Genomic DNA, 24,982 nt, shown 5'->3' on the forward strand with positions numbered 1-24,982 from the left:
GCTTTTTTGATACAGGTACCACAGAAATTTCGTTCACACAGGTGAAACTTAGTCCAGGGGGCTGCTCTGTAGGGGGCGCGACAGAGCCATTTTGCCACGACCATGCGCGAAACCCATAAAATACGAAATTTTTCCATGAAAGGGTTAACAGTTACTGTAACACACTAAGTCACTTTTTTCTTCCTTCATTTCATACAAAGCTGCATTAACACCACCCTAAACACACATCTTTATTTATTTCTACCAAAAGTTTTGTTACAAATTACGTTTTCCTGTTGCATTAGAAGAAATAAATATGACATGACTTATAGAATATTTAGTAGCCACTGAAAGATCTACTACTGACAGATGATCAGATGATGATGTGAAATGGTTTAGTTACCTACAAACCCTTTCTGCTTGTCACCTCCAAACCTCCTTCCCTCTCTCTCTCTCCATCCCCTGACTCAGCATGTCAGTGGGCGGGTGCTACAGCCTGTCAGTCAGACCTGTTCCTGCTACGTGATTGGTCTCTCTCCCCTTGGCTGGGCGGTACCGGCGGGGCCACATGGAGTCTGCTGGGTGTCTCTGTGCCCGTCAGTCTGAGCCATCCTCCGGTGGAGACGCTCCTCACACTGGAGCAACTTGGCGCATCATCAACATCATCAGTACGAGAAAAAAAACTGACCTGAGAGAAATATAGTATGAATATTATGTTTTTCTATCACTTCTACTGATGTTGCTTCATTTTTACCAGGAGCAGTGCTATTCTTTTACTTGTGCGTAAAAGTATTTTGATTAATTAATAATTAACTGGAGAGTAACATCGGCTTCGTGCTGTTACTGATATTTTCCCTTTCAGCACTCACTGGACTTTCAGCTCTTCCCTTCATTCACCAAAACGGATTTAGCAGTTAATTAGAGACGCACGCAAATCACCGTGGTGTCCTGCGTCAAGGAACTTTGCTCTGTCTCGCGAAGAAAATATTTATTTTAAAATCCAGTGAAAGTGGATCGCTGAGAGACCCGGTCCGCTCTTGTGGACACTTTGCTGTCTTCTCCAACTGCAACGGGTTTGATGGAAACATGACCAAAGCTGTAACCGGAGCGGTTCTTCTGCACAGCCTCCTCTACCACCTGCTCCCGCTGCTGCTGCTTCATGCCTCACCGGTGTGTCTGTCCGCGCAGCTCGGGCATCCAGCGCGCTACTTCGGACAAATAGCTGAGAACTCCCCGGCTGGGACACCGGTGGACGGGGTGGTACTGCAGCTCGGAGCCAGCGGCTGCCCCGGCGCGGACCTGAATGCCAGTCTGATGGGGAATTACGCGTCGGATTTTAGGCTCGTTCGCTACCGCGGGCACCGGGATCACCGGGGGCATCTAGGTTTGGTCTCCGCCAAAGCTCTGGACCGGGAGTTTATAGCCATGTACCAGTTGACGGTGGAGCTGCCGCAGTGTTTGAGAAGACCTGCCGCCGTCCAGGTCGAAGTGTCGGACAAGAACGACAACATCCCCCAGTTCACCAGCGGGAACCAGACGGTCGAAGTGCACGAACTGACTCCGCTCGGTACCGACCTGGTCCGCTTTGACGCGAAGGACGGCGACGCGGAGAGGAACGGACGGGTCACTTTTTACGCCTCACCGGAGTCTCACCTGCTCCACGTGGTTCCACAAACCGGGCAGGTGAGGCTGGTCGGGTCCCTCCTTGGTGTCAGCCAGGTGACTCTGCGCATTTACGTGAATGACGGCGGAGATGTGTCGCTGACAGGTGAGCCGGTTTTCCTGCGCATCAACGTCCGCCGCTCCAGCAGAGCGCGGCGGAGGCCCCGGGCTCTGTCCGAAGAGCTGACCTACACCGTGACCGTCCCGGACCACGTCAGAGTCGGGGACCTAGTGTTTACGGTGCCGGACCAGAGGTTCGAGCAGCGGAGGTTCGAGGTGATCTCCGAGGCCGACTCGCCGGTCCAGATCGAGCGGGACTCGGGGCGCCTGTACCTGGCGCGCAGCCTGGGAGAGCCCGCCGAGGTGGTGGTGAAGATCCAGAACCTCCGAGGTAAGAAGCTTTATTTTCTTTTCGTGCGTAAAAGCGCAAAGGAGACGGTGTTTACCTGCAGAGGTGGGATGATGGCCGGAGACTCTGGTGACGCTGCTGCATCAACCAGGTTTTACACGTTGTTGGATCACTGATGAAGCTGGAAAATACAGCTCAGTTTGGTAATCTTTAATTAGCCTGTTTAAAGCAACGTTAGATAAAGTTTAATCCTGCAGTAGACTCGTGTTTCTGTATTTGGAAGTGATTTCTTTTTATCTTCGATTTTTAAACATATCCGAGATGCATCAAGTCATCTGTATCCTATCAGAAGACAGGAGGTGTTAGCAACTCTTAGAATGCCCCATCATCTTCTGTCATCTTAAATGTCCCTGTCTGCTTTAAAACTAGACAGCCAGCAGAATGTTTTACATCCTGGTTTGGTATCATTGATGGACTTTAAGGTTTAAATGGGAAGAAAGACAGATTGTGCAGCTGAACCAGAAGGAAATGTGTTGAAAACTACTTGGGTTATATCCTCTGGCTCTGATATTTTTTTACATAATTTGGTCAGGGCCTTCACCAAGAATTTGTAAGTGGTGGGGTCAAAGGTCAGTAGTAGCTAATGTAAAGTATGACTTGTAGTGAACAGACTACAACATGCAGAAACAGTGGGAAGCCCTTTAGGGCAGGTATTGCTTGTCTACAGAGTCTGTCCAACAGCAGCAGTTTATTGCAGAAGTTTAATTTAAGGACTGAGTGCCTTTAGTCATTGGGGTGTGTGCATGGGTCTGTGTTGGCTTGTTTCCAGCAGAGTTTGAATCGACCTCAACTGTCTCCGCTACTTTCACTCTTTCATTCATTCCATGCAACACTCCTCACATCATTGCCAAGTGTGTGTGTGTGTTTGTATGTGAGAGAGAGAGAAAGAGAGAGAGAGAGACTGTGTGAGTGCCTGTGTTGCCACCAGGTTGTTAAAGGACAAACAGAACTGATAGTTTAGTGTGTGAGGTGAGCAGAGTAAACACACCTCAACTCTCTTCACACACAGATTTGACTTTCTATATACCCTTAAAACACACACACACACACACACACACACACACACACACCACACACACTAAAATGGAGTGTTTGCTTTGCTGCTGTGATGCTGCAGTTTCCTGTTTGGATTAATAAAGTCCACTCAACAAGTCCTCATGCTTAAACCACAAAATAGATTGTTTGTCAGTGCCTGCCAAAACAATCACAACAATCCAGCCACAGTTTTTGTTTTCAAAAACAATCAAAATCTTCAGTATTTCCCCGTATTTAGTAGGGGTGGGGGGAAAAAATCGATACAGCATAGTATCGTGAAATTTGCCATGGCAATACTGTATTGATACACGGACACCAAGTATTGATATTGCAGATGGGAGAACTTTTTGGTACTAGAATAATAAAATCTATTGCTGTTTTAGTCCACTAGAAAACCTAACAGGACCATCTAGGGGACTGAAAAAGTGATATGAACTAACAGGGAAATGTATCTTTTTAGATAAACAGATGTTGACAAAGCTTGACTTTAGGAAAGCTCTGCTGGCAGGCTTAGTTCAGGGCAGACCACCATGTGTTTTAGTTGAAATTTTGGTGAACCAACCCTTTCACACTTGACTAAACTCACCTAAACACAGTGTTTAAAATACTCATCTGTCAGTGGGAACCTACCCACCCTAAAAAGTTTGGTACTGACTGAACCGGACGGGCCGCCTGGAGATTCAGGTCAACAAACTCTTAGAAAGATTTACAATCAGTATTGAACCAGGCCGCTATGAAACTGTTTTAAACTGTGAATCAGTGTCACTGCAGCTCAGAGTTGTTTGACAGGATGAAACGACATCCAGATGCCGTAGTGCTCGACCTCCCTGCACCCCCTTACCACCCCCACACCCAAAGTAAATGTTTGACCAAGAGCCTAAACTCCTTCACATCTGGACGGCGGCAGTGGTGGCTTGGTGTTCTGGTCAGATCTGGCTAATCAGTCCATCCAAACTGCATCTCTGCTGTTTATTTGTAGAAATTAGTTGTGTTTGCTCACCTGGAGCCCTCCCAGGTCTGAAACACATGGACCGAAACAGGCCCAGAGCCTCCAACAGGAAGCTTTGTTTGTGTTAAAACAGACTGCAGAGCTCTGTTTTGTGGCTGTGGAGTGTGGGTGTGTGATTTTGGTCGACACGGCGGTGATCGTGCTGTAAACTGGCCGGCTGATTGAGGCGACCTGTCTTTCGTCAGCGGTGGTTGTGATTTTGATCTGTGGCAACGAGGTCTGAGCAGCAGCGGTTTCAGAGATTCTCTCTGTAGTTTAAACCGTCCGAGCAGAGTCGCTCCACTAAATCTGAGACTCAACATCAGTTCACGTCTGAACCTGCTGAGTTGCCGTGTCTCTGTCAGATCTTCCTCCACTCACTTTGATTGAGTCTCATCCCCAGAACATTCACTTCTCTCTTATTAATATTCAGAATGTTTCCCTCTGTGAAAACTAGTGCAGGAACTTGCTGCATGATGGTCGCTGTGATGAAAAGTGAAATAAATAGTTAAAGCTGATTTGAGTCAGATTTTTTATATATATATATATATATATATATATATATATATATATATATATATATATATATATATATATATATATATATATATATATATATATATATATATATATATATATATATATATATATATATATATATATATATATATATATATATATATAATATAATTAAAACCTTTTTACCTGCATGTCTCTGCTATTATTAACTATTAAACATTAAACTATGAACCGTTAAACCCGGGGTGACAATGGCGCAATGGATAAGACACATGCCTTTGGTGTGAGAGACCCGGGTTCAATCCACCACTGTGTCCCTGAGCAAGACACTTAACCCCTAGTTGCTCCAGAGGTGTGTGACCTCTGACATATATAGCAATTGTAAGTTGCTTTGGATAAAAGTGTCAGATAAATGTAAACACATGCAAAATAAAAATACTTGAATCACTAAAGAAACTAATGTAAAGACACAGCCTCACCTGGACCACACTTATACTTCACAATCATTTAATAAAATAAATGCTGTTGAAAGAATTTTAGAAAAGGCGTTTACTTTACATACAGTACATTTACATACTGTAAAACTTAAATTTCCCAAATTTCCTGGCCTGGTGTGGGAACACAAATTCTGACAAATAAACTCTATTAAACGCTTGGTCTGGTTTTTATAGAAGTTCTTTTGATGTATAAAACCTCTTAAACCCGGCAGGGTCGCCTGCTTTAGCTGCTTCTAGGCCGCATAGATCATTAATACAAATATTAATGTTTAAACGTATAATCAATATGTCAAAATGGACATGCTGAACATCGTTAGATTGGTTAGATTCTCCAAAATTCAATCATTCAATTTACAGAAACAATGAGCCCCAAAGTCTAATTCTTATAGATTTACTTGTGTAACCGGTGTAGGTACAAGAGATGGGGGGGGGGAAAGTGCTGACTCCTGTTACCTTTGAAGCGTTCGTTAAGTCTGAATGTGTCAGCTCCTTGATTATTTATATTCCTTTAGTCTGTAAGGGTCCACCCATCAAAAGAATCAAAACAGCTTTTCATAAAAATGAATCCGTGTTGTGAATCCTGTCATGTGAAGTCTATCACTCTCTGTGTGCTAACTTCTCTCACCCTGCAACATGTTGTTCTCGTTACATTGCTGCCTTCAAAATAAAAGTGCTTAAGCCGTCTGTTGGAGCTAGATCAAATGAATGACTTATATTTGATATTATTTGATCATTTTTATACTGTTTGAAATGAATAAACTGTTTCATAGTAGCCTATTTCAGTTTTGTGCAAGAGGAATTAAAGGTCTGTCCCAAATACAGGCAGGGTCAATTCAGTGATTTTAGCAAATAAAAGTCCGGGCTATTAATCCCAGGCAACACATTCTCACATATAGACGCTTGGTCAAGACCCCTTTGCTTTGCTCTTTAATGCACTGCGTACCCTTTTACATCCTTTTTGCACATGTAGGCTCCGCGTCAAGTTAGCAAGAATAAATGTGCAACCTCTGGTTAGACTTCCAAAATAAAACTAGTTTTATAGTTAACGTTTTGGTTAGATTTAGGAAAAGATCATGGTTTGGGTTAAAATAACTACGCCACTTAGTTAAGTAATGTTACATGTGTAGCTTTACTTAAAACAGTCAATGTTGACTTATTTTTTAACACGGGAAACGAACACCGGCCTCCTGGGTGAAAGTCTGGTTCCTTGCCTACCCCTCCACCCCAACCACCTCCTTACTCAGAAGTTTCTGTTATTTAGATATTAAACTTACTTTAAGCTTTCTAAAAATGACACCAAAGGGCTTCTGAGTGCGTTACAACCTGACCCCAGTGGGTATTGACCATGTGTCCATATGTGACGACTTGGTTGCCCCAGGTGTCACAGGATACTCAGAGACTGAGCAGTAGTTAGTCTATAAAAAGGAAAACACACACAGCTTCCCCCACACAGACCTCACCTCCTGTATATAATAAATTGTCCACATGTGACCCTCACACTTCACACAGACATCTACATCATCTACAAACACACAGCTCTCTCTGTCTCTCTGGCAGGTCATCCATCACTGCAGCGACTCTACTGACTCTGTTTTGTCCTCGGCATTCAGTAAATGTACAGGAAGCACATACACACACACTCGTTTGTCCTCTTGTTTGAATGTGCAGGTCGTGACTTCAGGCAGCTTTCCTCGTGTGTCTTTGCGCCCCAGTTTCCTCTTATTTAAACTCTGCGTGTTTGAGTTGATTGGTTTGAACTACAGATAATGAGCAATAGTCCTGAGACACAGAAACAAACATTTTGACAGATTGATGGAGTGAAAATGCAATGAGGCATCTTAAGTCAGTCTATGCAGAAGGAGAGCTGGTGAACATGGTGCTGCGTTTTCACCACAGGTTTTTATAGACAAGCGTTTACAGATTACTGTCAGAAAGGTTCTTTCTCACCAAAACAGTGAAAGAGAAACTCCACAGAGTTTGGGTTTGGTATCATTTCAAATTTACCGATTCCAATTCTACTTATTGAATCCGGTTCTTATTGAGACTCGGTTCTGGTCCCTTCACCACAGGTCTTGTCAGCACTCGGTGACCTTCATCCTCTTCCTCCTCGCTCATCTCCCCCTTCATGGCTAAAGTGAAAGGAGTCTCTGTCCTAGAGGGGCGTCTCTGGGGACTCGTCTCTAAGAGAAATATCTATTGAATCATTTGTAGCCATCACTGGTTTCCCTTCAGTATAAAAGGTGTTTTGTAGCTGAGACGTTGCTACTGTTAGCGTTAGCTGGATCTGGGGCATCATTGTAGCTGGGAGAGCGCGACACGTTGAACACGGTGAAGCGTTCCTTCAGATTCACGCCGTGTTGAAGTAAAAGCTTCGTCATGTTGGAGCTGCTTCCTGCCTCGCACCAAACCTCCTTACTGCAGCTGCTGCATTTTGCTGTGGCGTTCTGTTTTAGTGAAGCTAAGCCAAACTTTGGAGTGTTTGCTGCGGTCCGCTATGGTCCAGGACTGGAAACAGAAGGACTCTCTTCTTCATGCTTTGTTGACCTAACAAATAAGGTGACGTTAGGTTGGCGTAGCGGCTCCTGGCAGATAAGAGACACTTTGATGGAGTGTAAAATGCTCACTGCAGTTCAGTCAGGAGCTGAAATAGGCAGGAAGTTAGTTAGGCAGACATCTGGGGATTTGGTGGCACAATAATAAAATCAGAGATTTATCTATGGCTGCAATAATTATCCTCCAAAACATAGAATTGAATAAACAATGTGACAGAAGTTTTGTTGAACTGATGTTGTTGTAAAAATGGATCAGTTTTGTAGTGTATTCCAAGTTTTCACAAAATGTGTATTTTTAGTGCAATGTCTTGTATGATCATATTCACAATCTTTATTAACACGTTTGCAGTGCTGCTATTAAGTGGATGGGTTCTGACATCCAGTTCTGTTCTGGATCCAGTTCCAGGTTGATTAAACACCCAGATTTGTGCAGCTTCAACAGTAACATATTGCTTATTGAACCTCTCTTTTTATTAACAAAGATCATTGTGCAAAACTTTGAGGGATCAGGTTTCTAATTTTTATTCTGTGCTGAATGTCACTTTCGCTTGTCAAAATGAGCAGTCGCTGATAATATCAGTTGTAGCTAATTACTGTTAATGCCCACAAGCCAGAAATGAAACGTGTCTCTTGTCTTGTTAATGTGCTTTCTGTCTGAACTCACCAAAGATGATTTGTTGGAGAAAGAAGTATCACTCTGTAACGTCTGTTTGTAGTTCAACAAGAACAGCAGTGAGTCTTTTAAACGGTCTAGTCAATCACGTCACATCAGCTTCAGGAGTTAAACATTCATGAATGTCCAATAAATATTTCAAGCTTATCAACTCAACAGCTCGGCGTGTCAGATACATTCAATCAACATTTTAAATCTTCCGCTGCTTATCTCGTGTTGAGATGTAGCTACAGGATGTCAACATTAATTAGGTGGCCACACTGTTGAAAGAGCTGAATCCAGATCTCACTTGAATCTTTGAGTTTTATTTCTTTATGAATTTGATGACTTACAAATGTTGAAAGCTAAACTGAATTTCAATGGATCATTACCGTATTCAGATTTGATAAAATGCGATCGAACCCTGAACAAGGACAGCCAGCTAAAGCAGAAATCACTGCAAATGTGAAAGGAATAAAATGTGAGCACAGATTTAGAAACCCGACCGTGACTCAAACTTCAGAGAGCAGACCCTTTTATTCTTTACTGTCCCATTAACTGTAATGAATGCGTTTATTTGCATATTTAAATGAGAAAATGGTTCCTGTTGGGCTGCAATTAATGCAGCTGCCTGCACACCGACGGGCCTGTTCCCTCATTAAACTGCTGCCTCGCTGTTAACTGTTATTAATTGTTGTTGTCAAAGTGTGTGTTTGTGTTTGTTCATACATACACACAAACAAAAATACACATTATTACATACACAGAGTCCTGGTCTGTCAGGCTTTACTGCAGATTTTCTTTGCTTGGCAGCCCTGAGGTGACACAAACACACACACACACACTATTGTCTTTATTTCTGGATTTAGCCCGAGGCCTGAAGCAACCTGCCATCGCACCACATGTTTGTATGTGTGTTTGTGTGTGTGTGTGTGTGTGTGTGTGAGAGAGAGAGACCAAACACTACAGGACTGCATGTCCTCGAGGCTGCTGAGCTTCACAGTGATTGTGTGTTTGTCAGTGTCACATACATTGATCACACCAGTCTCCGTATGCATGTTTGTTTGTTGGTATTTCTGTGTGTGTGTGTGTGTGTGTGTGTGTGTGTGTGTGTGTGTGTGTGTGTAGCTGCAGGACAAATTATTGTGACCACTCACTGAAGCTCCCCAGAATGACCTTTTTAAAAAGGCAACAAAGCACCAACACACACAAATACTGTTCCATATTCATCGTATTTAGATGAACAGTTCTGAATCACACAAACACTGCAGCTCGTTAAATGTGAACATTTTTAAAACAGTTCACCAGCTGATGAGCTAAGAGGGTATAAGAAGATCTCCAGATGAGAACGTGAACATCAGCTTTATCTGTGAATGCAGTCCAGGGAATCTGCTAGCCCATCTCAATCAAGAAAACAAACAATAATATACACTCTGTCAGTTTCCGCATAATGATCACTAATTTGTCTGTTATATCAAGGTTCAAGGGATTGTCTTTTAGTGTCCTTTGGGCTCGGCACAGGCATTTCACCTCTCGGGTATCACTGATGCTCAGTAGATGGGTACCAATGATCTTCTGAGCATTTTAATCAGCTGTTGCAGATCCCTCCTGTCCTGGACCGTGCACATTTGTAATGTTTCCTGTCATAATGCAGTCTATTGCTCCTCTGTACAATTTAACAAGTAGTTGTGTCAGAATAGTTGCCTTGTGCTCAGGCAATAAATAGGTTAAAGACCGAAATAGCAGACTTTTTTTTTGAGTGACTGGTTGGAGAGACTTTCTTAAACAAAAGCAAAGTGCAAAACTTACAGTTGGTGCCCAAACAATCCATGTGAAGCAGTCCAACAAAGGTGGTGTAATTCCACAGATGCAAAGTAAATCCAATAACGTAATAGCAATAATCTAAAGTGGCGGGTGGGTGTAAAAAAACATATCTAAAACTCAATGATAGTGGGAAAAACGAGCAAGGGAACAGGCAGATGCTCAGGTGAGACACATTAGGAAATCAGGACAGACAGGAAACAAGCACCAGACGAACACCCAACACAGACAATTACCAAAATAAAACAAGAAACACCAAACAAAACCCAAAACTGTGACAACTTAGGATGGGAATTTTGCCTTCTAATTTCCTGAAGAATTCCTGGTGCGAGTCAAGCCCCCTTTAATATGCCCTTATCAAAAGCGGTGGCATGTTACGGTACTATTAGCTATGAACCTAATTTTGATTTTAATACACTCATTAAATACAGATGGTATTCTTACCATTCATAGGTGTTTTTTTATTGATTGCCTAACCCCTACAAACTAACTTCAGCTGCTAAAGAGCTAAAACAAGAGAGATGTAGCTTACACATTAGTTAGCTTAACCAGTGGGAAATATTGAAAGAAGTATATGACATGTTAGGAAATCCCCTGTTTTCCAGACTGAGATGAGAAGATGGATATCTGTTTCATAGGCCCAGTATGCGTTTAGCCTAGCTTAGCACAAAGACTAGTCTGAATTAGACAGAGCCAGCTTAGCTGTTTCCCCCCTGTGCTTCCAGTCTTAATGCTAAGCTAGGTCTGACTCCTGCTCTTGCACTTACATCTAAGTGTTTTTCCCAAAACGTTGAACTGTTACTTCAAATGCTCAGAATACTAGAAACATTTGTGCTCCTTGAAACAGACTGGTAACTCTCTAAGAGAACCGTTGGCTAAATCATCAGTATTGTTTGCTCTGTCTACTTTCCTGTAATGAAGATCACAGTCGCTATCGGGACAATTTAAATGGTTAGTGATGTTTCTTTTCCTCTCTGTCCTCATCCACCCTCTACCTTTCCACCACTATGTTCCTCTTTGCTTCTATTTATCTGTTGTCCTAATAGCTTATTGACAGCCAATCAGCGGTAGCCTCAGGCGAGAAGGCTCACCAATCACCAAGTAGGACAAGGTCACCCCATCCAGACATCAACAGCACATGACATGCTACATGCATTAAATGCGGAGCTGTTCTTGGTATTTAACTGTTAAACATTAGTTTGAAAAGTAATTTCTGCAAATGTAAACAGAAATGTTACATTGTTTTTGCTAGTGTGATAATCAATGATAAATCATAAATCAGCAGTAATTATCACTAACACATTGTTTCTCATTTGTTTAATATTTTATGTGTTTTAATTTGTGGTTTTAGACGGAGATTCATGCTGAAACACCTTCTTGGTGAGACAGAGCGCAGCTAGCTTTTTCCTCCATGCTTTCAGTCTTTGTGCTAAAGCAATAGGCTACCACATCCTGACTCCAGCTCTGAACCTAACACACACACAAACGAGATCAGTGATCTCATTCCTCACTCTGCGAAAAAAAGCAAATAAATATGTTTCACAAAACCATCCATTTAACGTTAGATCAATAAATCAATGCAGCAGTGTGTCCGAAGTCCTTCTGTAGATAATAATAGCTAATAGATCATTTTCTATTAGTACAAAAACGCAAAAGTACAATAATTTCTTGTATACTAATTGCAAATTAGTGTACTACAGACATTAACATGTAGTTTATACATTATTATTTATTGCATGTTAGGGAATCACCGAAATGAAAATTCTTGGCCAAAGCCGAAACTGAATTTAATGAAAAAGTACAACAAGTACATCCACACTTTTTCCAAATATTTTGCCTTTTTTTTTTTACCGTTGTATAGATTAAATAGTCAAAATGTACTTTCTATTTAGGATCTGGAGAGACTATGGTGGGTGGTTCCGAGGCCCGAGAGGGTCCGGTAAAATAAATTACATGTGTCCATTTACTTTTAGTATGGCGTAACATGAAGACTTCACAGCCTCTCTTCAGGTAGGACTCTCATACTGCAACACTTGTCTTTGTAAAGAGACAAACTGACAGGATAAAGTCTCTAACCTGCCAGTCAGCTCGCTCTGGGTCGTCTCAGTGGATTTACCATAAAGGCTTGAATACGTATGCATTTAGGTGCAGCTAGCATAATCGCCTTCTCGGGAAAATGAGTGACAGAAACACTCAAAGTGGTTCAGACCGCTTCTTTTGACTTATTAGGCCCAACATTGAAAGAGCTTTTTTCATTTTCATTTTGGTGGTCGAACATTCGGTGCATCCCTATTGCACGTTAACCTTCATACAAGGGGGTGGATGACAAAATGGAGGTGTGAATGTAAGTGATGCGCCACGACCCGTAGAAAACAGCTCGGAAACACCTGATCCGCACAAACACACACCACGCAGTACAGATGTGTCCAACAGAGCTCTCAACTGGAAACACACCTGGTTAACTGCTCCTGTCAGACACACACAGCTCCCCCCCACAGCGCTCAACACACACACTTCTTACCTGCTGTGCTGATAAAAGTTTTTTCTTTTTTGCCACACACTGCTTCACACAGTTTATAAAAAAGACTGAATATATACGCAAAAGTGTTTCACTAGCAAGGACCACACATGTATTTCGAAAGTGCTGTTGGGAAGCTATGATAGGAAAATCCACCGTTGCACCCAGGCCCTATGCAAAGGAAGAAGGTGATGATAGAAAAGGGGGTGGGTGGAGGGGTACAGAATGTGAGAGCGAAGAAGAGGAAATGGGTTAGGTGAGTTTTTAGGTGTGGTCCTGCTTCCGAAACTCTGTTAAAGAGCTCCACATCATAACATAACATAACTTATGCTGGCCATCAAATGCATGCTCACACACACAGAGCCAAGTATCAGATCTTGAGAAGCCTTCATCTGTGTTAATTAATGAAAGTCTGGAGCAGACATCAGAGCACACACACACACACACACACACACCGCAGGGTCTCCTGTGATACCCTGAGTAGAGCAAAGTGGTGATCAAGGCCGTGGCCTGTAGATGTGTGTGTTTGTGTGTGTGTGCTTTTCCACCCCTCTCTACTTTCCAGCTGTTTCCAACTGTCCTATCCCTCGCTGTTTCCATTCTGGCCTTTAACCCCTCCACCTCCTACTCTGATTATTATCATTAATAATAACCACAGGACCTCAACTAGGTCACTACGTTGAACGCACAGTCAGAAACATTGGGAGCTCCTGTTTGTTTGCCTCCTGATGCAACACATGTCAGTGTCCGGTGGTGGTTTAAATGCTGCTGATGAGCCAAGAAAACTATAAGAATCACCCAGTATTTGCATGTTTTTTGTTATAAAAACATAAAACAAAAAACTATAACCCTGAAACAACAACATGGGTTACTATCCAAACAGTGTTTTTGTGTCAGATGATTTCATTGGATTAATTGTAACAACACAGATTCAGTCTGAGGACTATAAAAGTATTAACTAAGACTTAAACAAACTGTTATGCAGAGGCAGCTAATGGATTTATACAGTGAACCCAAGTGAACCACATGGATTAAATGAGGAAGTTTATTGGTTGTGATTGGAATTAATGGTCTGTGATGTTTTGAGAAATTAATCTTGTGTTCTGTGATGTTTCCTAAAGGTTTGATAGTGCCTATGATGTTTTTTTTTTATTAAATCAATTCAGCTTTATTGGCATGAATGTTGAACAACAATATTGCCAAAGCTTAAAATATAATACAAAAGAAAAATTAATTTCACATGGTCCATTAAATGAAGTAAATAAAACAGTAAAAGGATGTGTTTGTGTGTTATAACAAAAAATCAAATTAAATTAAATAAAAAGTAATACAATAAACAATAGAAAATAAAATATACTATATTATTCTGTGGAAACATGGCGTCTGCTAGTCGTGAGTGACGTCCAAACCCTGTCCATCCTGTGAAAGACAATGATTAGCTAGGTGCAGGCATTTTTAAACATCTGCAGCACCGCTGCCTCTTCTTACACTGATGAAGACATACTTAATGTTGCCGCACCTCATTAAAAGCTACTGTAACTGTGTGCCCCAGATCTTTCCAGATCCCCGCCTCAGTTGTCCCGTCTGTTGAGGCACTGGTTTGAACTTAAAGTTGGCTGATGGATGAAGATTCATTCACCTTTTATTAATTATATCCATAATGATGGATGGATACTTAAAATTTCACTGTAAGGTTTCTGGTTCCACTGAGGACAGATTGAGCTATGCTGGACAGGAAAATAAGATAAATGGACTCCTCTTGGAGTCTTCTCTAAAACTATTTCTGTCCAGTGAATTTTATACATATTTCCACCAGGTGAAGACCAGACAGCTGGTTCTGAGAACAGTAACACGTAACAGAGGTCGGAGTGGATTTGCTCATGCGCAGCTGGCGTCTTGCTTCTGAGGTGAATTTGCACAGCTGTATGTGAGATGCAGCATTGTGTGGGAGGCTCTACTGTCTTTACTGTTCATACTGAGCTCCAATCTGTATGAGGGGGGCTGATACACAAGCTTGATATTTTCTAAGTGCTTGTGGAACTGAGTCAGATGTTTTTCCTTATACGAAAATAAGACTTACCGCTGAGTGATAATGACAGGACTTGTTCAGATGGAGCTTCAGAGTGTGAAGAGGGATTATATAACACAACTGAACAGAGACGTCTTTTCTCTCTGGTTTAGTCGAGCTGTTCTTCTCGCTGTCCTGCACCGACACACACTGATAATACAAACTGACTTCCTCCTTCCCTCTTTCTCGCTCTCTGTCTCTGCTGAGGGAAGGAGGGATGAACGAAAGAGGGAAGAAGAAGAATTTGCAGTCAGACTTTTACTTCTCCATCAGAAAACCAAACGCTCCTCCTCCTCCTGCATCCCGTCAACTATTAACACACATGCAAAGATAAAACACACACACAGAGACCTCAGCTGTGTGTATGTGTTTGTTAACATGTATGTGAGAGATGTTACACATCTGTTTTCTGCATGTTAACCCCTCCCCCAGAATGCAAACACACACACACACACACACACACACACACACACACACACACACACCCTCAGGGCTGTTACACATCATTGTGTCTGTTCATGTGTGTGTTGACGTGTCCTCGCTAATTGTCTCCCATCACACTTTGCTGCTACTGTTGTTCTCTTACAGCTGAGGGGAGATAAACAGATAGATGGATGGAGCTGCTAGTGCGGTTGGGGGCTTTTTGGGCCAGATTTATGAAGGCTTTGTGAGATTCCAGTCGGTCATTTTTCGGAATGTTTGCGAGGTGCATTTCCCTACATGTATTTAAAGGGCAGTTTCTGTGTTTTTAAACCTGGGGCCCTATTTTCACATATGTTGTTGTTGAAATGACTAGTAGGTAGAGATGCTCACAAGTCTTTGAGCTAGTGTGCAAGTCAAGTCTCTCTGAGTTAGTGTCACCTGCTACGTTCAATCCAGGCTGCTTATAAAACTGCATGGCTATAAGGAATTCTGTAACTGTAACCTGTTTTACTTACAGAGCACAACCATGTTGTGTGCAATGCAATCACTGACAGCTTAAACTACTGTAAGTCAGCACCAACCGCAGGCTCTCAAACCCAGTTTAACGTTAACTAAATAAAACTATAACATTGCATGATCCACAATAAATCTGTGGTCTGTTTGCAGCCAATGTTAATAATGAACTTGATTGCAGCCACGTAAATGACTACGTTGACTGACCACCACAAGTTTGGCAAGTAAACATTGTTCACAAGTCCCGCAAGTCCAAGTCAAGTCTGAAGTCTTTTGAGGACGAGTCTCAAGTCGAGTCTGTAGTCACAGTGTGTGCGACTTAAGTCGGACTCAAGTTCAAGTCTCAAACTCGAGTCCCCATCTCTGCTAGTAGATACAGAAAGTTTTGAATCTGTGCAGTAGATGCTTCAGCGGCCACAACGTATTCCTTCGGGGGGATTGCACCGTCAAAATGGTGTCCACGAAAGTGCTTATTTTTTGCCAGCGACAGGCTCAGACTGTTAATCATGGAAAGGATCCCTGTCACTCCTGGTGACACCCTTTTGTTTTAAACAGGAAACTGAATCTCGCTCGAGCACCATTCTCACTCTGAAATCTTGTGAGAATATAAATGTAAATGCTCTGAATTTGTTTTGCGCCTTTCTAGTCTTCCGAGGACACTTCAAAATGGAGCCCGGAGGAGCTGGAGATTGAACTGCCGATCTTCCGATTAGTGGACAACCCGCTCTACCTCTGAGCCACAGCCGTGGGAAACGAGGGAGAGGAGTTTGTTGTGTATGTAGAGGAGCTTCTAGCAAGGCGGCGGCAGTAGCTCAGGAAAGAAACTAGAGGGTTACCAGTTGGAATCCAGCCATGGGTCTCTCCGTCCCGTTTGTGAATGTGTGTGTATGCTAACAATAATAATTACAACAGAGTGAAAAAACATTGAATTGAAATAAAGTATGTCTTCTTCTAAGACTTTATTTCCTACCAGTACCTTCAACACAAACAAACTCCTCTCTCTAACTCTGATCCACAGACATTATCTGTTCATGACTTTAATGTTGCAGCTAGTAAATATAGAGCTAATTTCAACTACTTTATATTCTGACGGGTAGCTTAATCCATAGCCATACATTAGTTGATTTGTATTAAAAACTACCACAGTAAATTAAGGGCTAAATATACTAGGGATGCACCGAAATAAAAATTCTTGGCCAAAGCCTAATATATTGAAAAAATTTGCCCGAACATGTACATTCACATTTATAACATTTATTTTGCATAAATTAAATAGTCAAAATGTGCTTTCTACTCAGGATGTGCAGAGACTATGGTGGGTAAAGTAAACAACAAGTGTCCATTTACTTTTAATGAACACATGTAATGTTTTATATTTTCTGTGAATATAATCCAATTCATCTTATTTCCATCCTGTATAAACACCTTAGTTTGAAAACCGTGCTAAATTCATCCAGTCCGACCCAGTTTGATAAATAATGTTGTATGTGGTTCTCGTACGGCGTAACATGAAGACTTCACAGCCTCTCTTCAGGCAGGACTCTCATACTGCAACACTCAAACTGACAGGATAAAGTCTCTAACCTGCCTGTCAGCTTGCTCTGGGCCGTTACAGTGGACTTACCATAAAGGCTTGAATACGTGTGCACTCCAAATGTAGGTGCGGCTAGCTTAATCGCCTTCTCACAGATGAGTGACAGAAACACTCAAAGTGGTTCAATTCAGCAGAACAAAGACAGTAAACGGCCATTTTTGCGTCTTTCTCTGACACATGCTTCCACACTGCTGACACGTCAACGTAAGTGTTCGGTAAAATTTATTCGGTCTTTTGACGTATTAGGCCGAACACCGAAAGTGCTTTTGTTGCTATTTTTGGCCGATTAATTTTGGTGGCCGGACATTTGGTGCATCCCTAAAATACACCGTGATTAGTGAAAAAATAATAATATGTGCAACACTACTTTAAATCCGGCCCTTAGCGTTGTTTTTGTTTAGTTTTTTGTACAACAGCGTGAGTACAAAATTCCTGTTGAGGGAGAAAGTGAAGGCAAACCTGATGAGGTGTAACTATTAAAATGAAAAGAAGATCACATTTTCATTACTGTCTCATGGCTGTATACGGAGGATTCCCTTTTTTAAAGTTTCACAGAACTCATCACATAAGTGAGAAAAACTTAGTAGAGAACAAAGATGAACTGTTGACTAAGTTGATTCTAAGTGCAGCGATATATCAGTTTCATCCAGCAGCAGTTTGTGACCTTCACTGATCCCTGCGCCGTGGAGAATCACCTTAACAACCCTAACGTCTCCTGAGTTCCGGCCTGTCTGTCAGTCTCCACCATGACTTTCCTCCTCCACTCTTCGTCTTCCTCCTCTCCCTCGGGCTCTGGTTCCTCTCGCCACCTCGCAGTCCACCCCGGGGGAGATCACTTCTCCGTCGGGGTGAAAGGACGGACAGAGAGATGAAGCGACGCTCTCGGCTCTCTCTTCCTTCGCTTCATGTCAAGGTTGCAGTGCCGATTTAAAAAGTACTCTCTGCTGTGGAGCTTATCTGCCCTGAACTGGTCTCTTCAGGGGGATCAGCAGGGAAATGGTGATTCCTGTCCTCCGAAACACCACCACCATGTCCCTGGGCAACGGGGAACTTTTACACTTTGCCTGGAAGTCTTGAAGCTTAAAATTTACTTAAAATAATACACTTATAATAATAATTAATGTTAATGCTTTTTGTGTTTTTCCCGTAAAAAGTACTTTGGCTTTGGAGTCAATCAATGTGATACATCAAAACAGTGGATGAGTGTTGCAGAACGTGGCAGACCCAACTAATCTAAGACGTCTCTTGATCGCCTTTTCTGAATCACTGGGAACTTCCGTCACATTCTGGAGGTTTCAGTTACAGAAATATCAGCTCATTGTTCCTTGATTCGTAATAAATACACAGAAACTGTAAATTATTGATTAAGTTTCTGTGTGTATTTTGGAAGAATGTCTGCTCAAAATGTTTAAATTAATTAGTTGATGCAGATTACAAATGAATGAAGCAATCAATGATGAATGTGACTCCTGTAATACTACTGCTACTTGTGGTGTGTGCAGTGAACTGTGTTTACTGCATTACCTGAGAAAAACCCGTTCCCGCAAAATAAAAACCTCAGTAACTAATTCAGTTTGTTTTTATTTACAATATGAAATATAAATTTGCCTGCGATAGACTGGCGACCTGTCCAGGGTGTAGCCCGCCTTTTGCCCCATGTCAGCTGGGATTGGCTCCAGCCCTCCGCGACCCTGTACGCAGGATAAGCGGTTGACGATGGATGGAATATAAATTAGACAACGTAACTCATTGAAATGATGAGACAATGAGAATAGTATTGAATGACAAGCTTTTAATGCTGAAATGAACCTGTGTGGTAAAAGCTAAAGTTAATCACGTGCACGTAACAAAAAAAAACACATTTTACTTTTAGACCAAATGCCTCAGACGCAGCTGCAGCAGCAGGGCCACAGTGTGCTTCAATAAGAAGAAGGGCTTTAATAATGGCTTCATCTACACACACACACACACACATCTTGCTTACTTGCTACTTATCACCTCTTGCTAAGCCATGGGAGAGAAGATATTGTGGACATTCAACATTTTCCAGGAGGCAGCTTCGTTTCCAGCAATAAAAGCAGGATTTTTGTGAGTCTAAGCAAATATTACACTGAACTTCCTGTCACCCCCGCAACCCCCCTCCCCCCAACTCTCCATCCTGTACATCTTATTCCTCCATGCTCTCCCTCGACGACTCAGAGCAGCAGTCTGAGAAGTTTTCTCTCCCCTTTTATTAAACTGATTATAAAAATGTTTAGCAAACACATTCACGGATTTACACAAGCGGGAGGTTTTTATTACATTTGATTTTTTTTTTTCATTTAGCAGAGAGTGTTTATGGTGTGTATGTGTGTGTGTGTGTATGTATATATGTGTATATATATTTTGTGTTCGATCCTGTCGATGCGTACTGGAGATTTAAAAGATCAAACCGGTGACCTTCTGTTCACAGGACTGATTTTTTTTTTTTAAGGCAGCTTGGACAAAAAAAATGAACAAAATTAGTTTGGCACAAAATTGTACTTTAAGTTGTAGTCCAATTGATTTGTTTTTGTTTGTGTTGCGAATCATTTCGATTATTTTTTTCTTTGAAATGGACTTTTGCCATTTAATCTTTTAATTTAAACATTGGACATATTTTGGTTTAAATATACATCGCCACACGTGCCCACTTCTTCGCCATCATGAACAACAATACTTAAACAATACTTAGCGTAAAACGTTTAATAACCCAGGCTTTTATTCGCTTCAATCACTGACCCTGCCTATATTTTAAGAGAAGCCTTTAATTCCTTTTGCACAACACTCTTGCTCAGCAAAATGGAAAATAGGCTACTATCTACCACTGCCACTATCTCTCTTGTTTACTATACCGGTAAATCTGAATTGTTACTGTAAAATGAACTGATTGAATTGTGGAGAATCTAACTGATCTAATGAAGTTTAAACATTTGTATGCACCACCTGAGCAACTTAACTCAAGAGGGCGACGCGGTGGGCTTTAAGAGGTTTTATACATCCAGAGACATTCTATAAAAAACAGACCAGGTTTCTAAATCAGACCTGCATTTATTTTTGGGTGTAGCCACACCAGGCCAGTAAAAGGGACAGGCTTCTAAAAGGGACGTGGCTTTTAATTGAAGTTTTACAGTATTCAAATAATTTTCTAAATATATTTTAGTTTTCTGTCCTTGTTTTGAACCTGCTGTAAAAGTCACAGCTGAGAAAGAATTAAAATGACATTTTATCAACATGAGTAAGTTTTTTTGCATTCTTTGCACTCGTCACACTGTGTACATGTATGCCTACGTACAAGCCTTTTTATACATCAGGTCACCTACAAGTGAACCTTTGGAAATGATAGGGGGTTTTAGTATCATCTGTGTGTGTGTGTGTGTGTGTGCGCGCATCCATCATGGTGGTCACACCAGAAGGTCTGTCCTGCCGTGTTTGTTCATTCTCTGATGTTCCAGTCTGACCAGTCCATCTGCCACACACACGCGCTCTCTCACTGCCAGCTGTCACACAGCGGTCCCAGGGTACCTGACCCATATGCCTCCTTCAGCACATGGACACATATTTATACACACAGACACTGTAAATTTATGTAAAATACACACATGCACACACACACTGAAAATGTTTTTAGCTCTGAGTTACAGTGAAGTGAGTCTGTTGAGGTTTTCTAATAGAAGAATATGTGAATTCCCCCGTTTGAGAGAAACCTTCAAAAAAAATCAAAACAAAGCAGGCATAATTTAATCTTTCTGAGTTTGTTTGCGGTCACTTTAACCAGCTAATCCATTATGCAGCAGCTTATTAAGCCCCCGATATACTTGCTATTTACCAATGCGTAGGCCTAGACAAGCGTCGGCGATGCAAACAGCATTGTTCACATACTTGCCTGCGTGTACCTGGAGGATTAACCTGAATCCACTAGGGGGCAGACCGGGGCCGGACCATCTCTCGCCGACACCTGATTATCTGCCTTGACAACCTCCGAATTTGCACACTGTAAACAAACTAAACATAGCGACACTCAAGCAGGTTATGATTTTAATGAGACATCATAACGATCTCGGTAAGTGTGGGCTAGCTCCAGGAGTTTTAATGTAAACATCCGGCCATAAATCTCCTTTGTTTAATGGCGGTTAGCAATCCAATTCCATACAGCCTACACCTGGGCTGGTGTGTGGACCAGTAGTTTGATGCTGACCTGCCGGTGAGCTCGACATACTGCCCCCACGTTCATGTGCTGTATTGCATCTCGCGGACGAGTAGCGTTAATTTCTGGAGACGTACACAACCTACGCAGGAACGCAGGATTCGCATGGCAGCCATCTTGCTTACGCAAACGCGTAGTTAAAAGCAAGTATGTCCAGGGCTTTACGACCCATATTTAGGTTTTTAGTTAGGCCGTAACCTCTGGAGACGGAAGAAGTCAGGTGACATAGCATAAAGAGCATCAGAGTCCATGTAAGGAGGTGCGTCCATCTCTCTGATTTTAACACACATCTGACAGCCAGTTAGGCCAATTCTGTATTTTTCATCACTATGGTACAAAGTAGTTAACCAGGGAGTGTTTCAGACTTCCAGGGTTTCAGAAAGTGTCGTTTGAGTGTGTGAGAGTTTGAGCACTTCAAGTCTTGGAAGATCATCAAACTCTTACAAAAACAACAACTGTTAGAATGTGTGTTTCTTTGATCAAAGGAACAGATCAGGATTAAGATTACACTTTGTAGAAACCTGATAAAACATTCAGCAGTTATATCAAAATCATCTTTACCTGAATCTGAATTCAGCAACTCTCTGAATGGCAACGAGATAAGTTTCCAACATTTTACTACACCTCTGATTTGCACCTCTGACTGTGGGTATTGTAGACTTTAGAGACATTCATGATACTGAACTGTCCCCTCTTTATAATCCTCACTTTCCAAAAATGTCCTCCACACTCTGAAACATCCACAGTCTGAAACATCAAACAAACTGGTCCTCACAAAGGTAGAAGTACAACACACACACACGCATACATACATGACCTACTGGCCTAACAAGAGAAACTCCACCTACTGAAAACACCCATGCTGCAGTAAATGTAATGTGACACCCACCCACACAAACACACCACCGCATTAACAATAAAGGACTAAACTTTATTTAGGAGTCACACGGCGCTTCAGGACAACGACAAAGGTGTAGATGTCCACTCCCTCCACCTCACACACACACACATACACACCTCTTCCTGGTAATCCAATATGAAGCAGGTTTGTGTTTGCGACACAGTGACCTCAAATCAGCTCTGACAGGACGCCCGCCGCTCGCGCTCTCACTCCCAAAGGGTCGCCACGTCTGTGTGTGTGTGTGTGTGTGTGTGTGTCACTGTGCCAACCAGTCCAGCCACCAAGGTATGCTAACACCTAGCTGAGCTGTGTGTCTGCATCCTGTTTGTCTGTTTATACCCTGTTTGTGTGTTCAGTGACCGTGTTGCTGCAACTCTGTTTTGTTTCTTGTGTGTGTGTGCTGTATTTATGTGTTCATGTGTGTGCTGTGTGTGTCCAAGCAAAAGGAGCCACATACTTAAACGCCCCTTTCCCCAATTCAATCCGGAATTGAGGGACAGATAGTAGTATTAATACTGCGTTCCAGACTGCTCAGAACTGGGAAATTTCAGAAAGTTGAAATATCCGACTTCTGACCTCAAAGCGTTCCAGGCGCATGACGCTGAAAGTGAATGAAAAACATGGTTGACCGTCACAAACTCTTGTACACACAGTTGCACCCTCAGTGGCACCCTTAGTGATTGCAGCTTCTACTTATTGACTGAAAGATTATTTGTGCCTCAAAATGACTTGATGATTTCATTCAGAAGAGTTATATTTGACAGATTATAAAACTGAAATTGTCCCCCTTTTTTAATTTAACACATAATATATTTTTTACTGACATACTGACCACCAAACCGTTTTTCACATCAGAAATCTGGTCACTTTTGAACAAATATATTAAGGTGTAGTGAACGTGATTGGGCTGGAGCATTGTAAAGTGTAGTAGCAGTTCATCCCCCATCTGACTCTAGACTAATAACAGCAGCATCAGCAATGAAAATAGCAGCAGCAAGAGGTCAGTAATAATGCTGTAACAATGGAATAATGCTATGCAATGTTAGCTACATTTATATGAAGTAACATTAAATACATGCATTTCATTACTACCTACTACTTTGGATTGTTATAAATACTTTGCTTTAAAAGTACCAAAAACAGTAATCAAATCGAATTGTTGACCTGATAATCCTAATCGAATCGTGAGACCAGTGAAGATGCACACCCCTAATAGTTATACTATGTGTGAGTGTAATTTCATTCTAGTACCTGCATGTTAAACACGCACATGTTAGCATTGTATATGAATAAAACATACAGAGACAGAGAAAATATTACTGAGACACAAACATGGAAGAGCTTTGAACACACACACAAACATACTCCCTGCTGAACAGTGATGCACTGAAGGTGTGAGGACATTTCTATCTACATGCCTGCTGACTTATTGATGCAACTTGTCAAATATAAATGCATCATTGTGATCCAGCAGAGACACAGAAACAGAGAAGAAGATTTTTTTTAAACAGAAGAAGAGAGGATGTTAGGATGTCGGTTTTCCCCTCCGGAGCTTGTTGGTTTTTCTGTCTGATGTTCAGGGAGTCGAAGGACGAAGACGAGGAGGAGGAGGAGGAGGATTTCAAAGTGGCTTCCAGGCTGGAGAGTGTTTTATTGAAGATATGTGGCAGCCATTTTTCTGTCTTCCTAGCTGGCTTTTTGTTTTGGCCTTCGGGGCAGCGATGGTTAAACAGTCGGTGACACACACACGCGCACACACACACAAACACACACACACACACACACACACACTGGTTGAACCGTAAAGAAGCGGAGGATGTTGGATATCTAGAGTTTGAATTTTAAAGTGTTCTGCTTGTTCTTTGTAAATGTGTGTTTTGTTACTGATTAGGATGGAGACTGTTGAAGAATTTGAAGAAGTATCCAGGTTTACATATTGCTAGTGTGACATAACTCCAAACTTTAACAAGGACAAACTGTGTGAATTAGACTAGAGGTGTGGAAGGTTCTTGATTCTAAGAAGCATGACGATGCGGACGTGTAAGGCACAGAACATAATCGGGGGTTATGTTAATGTTATGGTTAATTAAAGTTAAAAAAAAATGTAAGAGTGCACTCTGCTTCGGCCATTGCACAAACTGGGGCCTCATTTAAACAAAGGAGATGTCGGTGCTCACTCTGACGTCACAAGCCAAAAATCAGGTCTTCACCCTGGCAGGAGTTTTTTAAAAAGGTTCGTTTTCAGTGACCTCAGATGCAGTTTGTGTGTGGACAAAAAGCCAAAACACATGTGTATGTGTGAACAGGCTTTCTTTTTTTATATTATAGACTGTCATTATCATCATGTCTGTGACGGCCTGCTTTTAGACTTTTTCAGACAACTCTATGAGTGAATATTTGGCGGCTTTGACTGTGTTGAATGAATCTTAGGGTTCATACGTCTCACCGAACTTGCGGGGAAAATTGTCAAAGCACCTTGAATTTAAAAAAATGGCGCTCTGATTGAGTGATTGAGCGAGGCGAGCTGTGTTGCCTGGTGAGGTTTGTCCGGTGGAGGCTGCAGGTGTGTTGATGAGTTTCAGACTCGGCTCCGTCATCACCGACGCTGGAAACTCTGAAGCTGCTT

The 24,982-nt window shown here is 41.9% G+C and overlaps 1 protein-coding gene across 1 annotated transcript in view; it reads left to right on the forward strand.

The window, feature by feature from the left end:
• Window positions 1-486: 486 nt before the first annotated feature.
• The window catches only part of si:dkey-22o22.2 (neural-cadherin), a 183,489-nt gene continuing 158,993 nt past the window's right edge, over window positions 487-24,982 (forward strand). The window contains exon 1 of the mRNA XM_038710374.1: window positions 487-2,032. Coding sequence (XP_038566302.1) covers window positions 1,066-2,032 — 967 coding nt within the window. The 5' untranslated portion in view covers window positions 487-1,065. The remainder of the gene's footprint in view (window positions 2,033-24,982) is intronic.

This window comes from Micropterus salmoides, unplaced genomic scaffold (assembly GCF_014851395.1).
Source record: "Micropterus salmoides isolate LMB-PRFRI ecotype aquatic unplaced genomic scaffold, ASM1485139v1 Ms_hic_scaffold_11, whole genome shotgun sequence".
In the NCBI taxonomy this organism is placed as follows: Eukaryota; Metazoa; Chordata; class Actinopteri; order Centrarchiformes; family Centrarchidae; genus Micropterus; species Micropterus salmoides.